Source organism: Austrofundulus limnaeus, unplaced genomic scaffold (assembly GCF_001266775.1).
Source record: "Austrofundulus limnaeus strain Quisiro unplaced genomic scaffold, Austrofundulus_limnaeus-1.0 Scaffold463, whole genome shotgun sequence".
Taxonomy (NCBI): domain Eukaryota; kingdom Metazoa; phylum Chordata; class Actinopteri; order Cyprinodontiformes; family Rivulidae; genus Austrofundulus; species Austrofundulus limnaeus.
Genome location: NW_013952865.1, coordinates 30,685 through 34,022, shown reverse-complemented (window position 1 = coordinate 34,022; position 3,338 = coordinate 30,685). Strand labels below are relative to the sequence as shown.

The 3,338-nt window shown below is 39.9% G+C and overlaps 1 protein-coding gene across 2 annotated transcripts in view; it reads right to left on the bottom strand.

Moving 5' to 3' along the window:
* The window catches only part of ppm1h (protein phosphatase, Mg2+/Mn2+ dependent, 1H), a gene marked incomplete at its 5' end in the record, with an annotated part of 30,717 nt that extends 27,613 nt beyond the window's left edge, over positions 1 to 3,104 (bottom strand). For both annotated transcript variants that reach the window (XM_014025239.1, XM_014025238.1), the window contains 1 exon segment: positions 3,041 to 3,104. In XM_014025239.1, the coding sequence (XP_013880693.1) occupies positions 3,041 to 3,104 (64 nt within the window).
* Between the last annotated feature and the right edge of the window lie 234 nt (positions 3,105 to 3,338).

The following is a 3,338-nucleotide window of genomic DNA, read 5'->3' as shown; positions in this document are numbered from 1 at the left end:
TTCTTCCATGAAGCAGCTCTGTTGTCCTCCATCCATATTTTCAGTTCCAGGCTGAGTCATTTCTACCTTCTCCTCGTCAACGCTCTCTGGTTTCATTTAAAAGAGTCGATCATCAGATATTGTCCAAGATTAACCTTCAGGGTGGATATAGCTCGCTAGCAGCCTCGCACTTAGGACCTATCCACGTCATCATTTACCCAGAATGCTTTGTGTGGAAATAAAATGGCTCCGTCCGTGTTAAAAAATATTTTTAAAAATTTACAAAACTTAACAGCCTACAGTATTTTTACAGTCTTTATTTTACAGTTAAAATAAAAGTTTATCAAGTAAATTCTAATGTTACAACTAATCATGGATCCCTTTAAGAGCTTTTTCCTCAAAACCTCTATCCAAGTTGTTTCTCTTCACCTGTTTAGGGTTGAACCATCGGCTGTAGATAATTGCAGACTAAACGTCCCTCCACTTCTCTCATTTGAAGCCAACAGGACCTGGTTTACAGGAGCTGCCATGGTGTGTTTTTGGGACCAGAGCCGGTGCTTTAAAGATATAAGGCTTTACAGGGCCTGTTCTACGTCAACAAAGACGAGACAACGAGTCTTGCTGAATTGGTTGTAGACTAGTCTTTTTTCATGGACAATTCATAGTCAAAGAGAAACTGCAGGAGATAAGTCCCAGTAAAAGTCCTCCCTCTGCAGCACATGTCACGTACAAACAGTGACAGCAGCGCAGATAGACTGGATGTTTTTTCAGTTGATGATGGAAGAGGAAGATCTGGTACTATTGTTTCATTTTATAAATTTGTCACAACGAAACCCACACTGTTTCCAACAGTCAGTGTAAGAATGTGTACCAATGCTGTCTTGACGTGGTGCAGTTCTTCCCAGACAGCTGCCTATGTCTCCACGCTGTCTCCTTCATGCACAAAAATGACCCAGTCTCCTTTCACAAGTTTACTATACAGGTGCTGGTCATAAAATTAGAATATCATGAAAAAGTAGATTTATTTCAGTAATTCCATTTAAATAGTGAAACTTATATATTATATTCATACATTACATACAAACTCATATATTTCAAATGTTTATTTAGTTTAATTTTGATGATTACAAATGACAACAAATGAAAATCTCAAATTCAGCATATCAGAAAATTAGAATCTTGTGAAAAGGTTCAAAATGGATGGTACCTGGTACCACACTCTAATCAGCTAATTAACTCAAACCTCCTGCAAAGGCCTTTAAATGGTCTTTCAGTCTAGTTCTATAGGCTACACAATCATGGGGAAGACTGCTGACTTGACAGTTGTCCAAAAGACGACCATCGACACCTTGCACAAGGAGGGCAAGACACAAAAGGTCATCGCTAAAGAGGCTGGCTGTTCACAGAGCTCTGTGTCCAAGCACATTAATAGAGAGGCGAAGGGAAGGAAAATATGTGGTCGAAAAAAATGTACAAGCAAGAGAGATAACYGCACCCTGGAGAGGATTGTGAAACAAAACCCATTCAAAAATGTGGGGGAGATTCACAAAGAGTGGACTGCAGCTGGAGTGAGTGCTTCAAGAACCACCACACACAGACGTATGAAAGACATGGGTTTCTGCTGTCGCATTCCTTGTGTCAAGCCACTCTTGAACCACAGACAGCGTCAGAAGCGTCTTGCCTGGGCTACAGAGAAACAGGACTGGACTGCTGGTGAGTGGTCCAAAGTCATGTTCTCTGATGAAAGTAAATTTTGCATTTCCTTTGGAAATCAAGGTCCCAGAGTCTGGAGGAAAAGAAGAGAGGCACTTCATCCACGTTGCTTGAAGTCCAGTGTAAAGTTTCCACAGTCAGTGATGGTTTGGGGTGCCATGTCATCTGCTGGTGTTGGTCCATTGTGTTTTCTGAGGTCCAGGGTCAACGCAGCCACATACCAGGAAGTTTTAGAGCACTTCATGCTTCCTGCTGCTGACCAACTTTTTGGAGATGCAGATTTCATTTTCCAACAGGACTTGGCACCTGCACACAGTGCCAAAGCTACCAGTACCTGGTTGAAGGACCATGGTATCCCTGTTCTTAATTGGCCAGCAAACTCTCCTGACCTTAACCCCATAGAAAATCTATGGGGTATTGTGAAGAAGAAGATGCAATACACCAGACCCAACAATTCAGAAGAGCTAAAAGCCACTATTAGAGCAACCTGGGCTATCATAACACCTGAGCAGTGCCACAGACTGATCGACTCCATGCCACGCCGCATTGCTGCAGTAATACAGGCCAAAGGAGCCCCAACTAAATACTGAGTGCTGTACATGCTCATACTTTTCATGTTCATACTTTTCAGTTGGCCAACATTTCTATAAATCCTTTGTTTTTATTGGTCTTCAGTAAGATTCTAATTTTCTGATATGCTGAATTTGAGATTTTCATTTGTTGTCATTTGTAATCATCAAAATTAAACGAAAGAAACATTTGAAATATATGAGTTTGTATGTAATGTATGAATATAATATACAAGTTTCACTTTTTAAATGGAATTACTGAAATAAATCTACTTTTTCATGATATTCTAATTTTATGACCAGCACCTGTAGTTTATAGTTATAGTTATTATAGCTTACTTTTACCATATTTATAAGATTTTTGATTATTTTTAGAAGTTTTGCAAGAACAATTTGTATTTGGCAGCCTCAGCCAGCTGATGCCGCAGCTGAAATAAAAATGATTGACAGCAGCGTAATTGACCCGCCTCCCTGTAAAAATACACCCACAAAATTCTACGTGTCTATGAAATCTACAAGTTGGCAACTCAAAATTGCATGAAAATAGAAAAGGTTTTGAGTGCAGGCTCGCTAAAATCTGAGTATTTGTGACCAAGCAACCAGTGAGTTTTAAGGCCAGCTTGGCAGGTGCCTCAAAGTTTATGGATTAATCTACTGCAGTACACATTTGACATGAATATAGGCCAATTTAAAAAAACAATTATTCTACATCATTAGAGTAGTTTTAAGCCTGGACACTCTGTAACTCTGTCAGCGAGCAGCTGCAAAGCAGTTCTTACCTTCTTCCCCTCGCCGTAGATCAGAGGAAACTTCAGGTCATTGTCCTCTATGGTTTTATACGCCCTGCGTAAAGGAGAAAAGACATTTTAATGTTTTTTTTTCTTTATGGCGTGTTGAGTATATATAAAACCTAGAGATGCATTGCTTCTGTAGCCTCCCTCAGGCCCTGCCTCTGCAGAAACAACTTGCTCAGAGGAGGAGAACGAGAGATGCTGAAGCAAAACCAACACAAATTTCCTCTAGATATTAACTTTATCGAGCCTTAGAATAATTATCTTTCATGGAGAAGAAGATGAG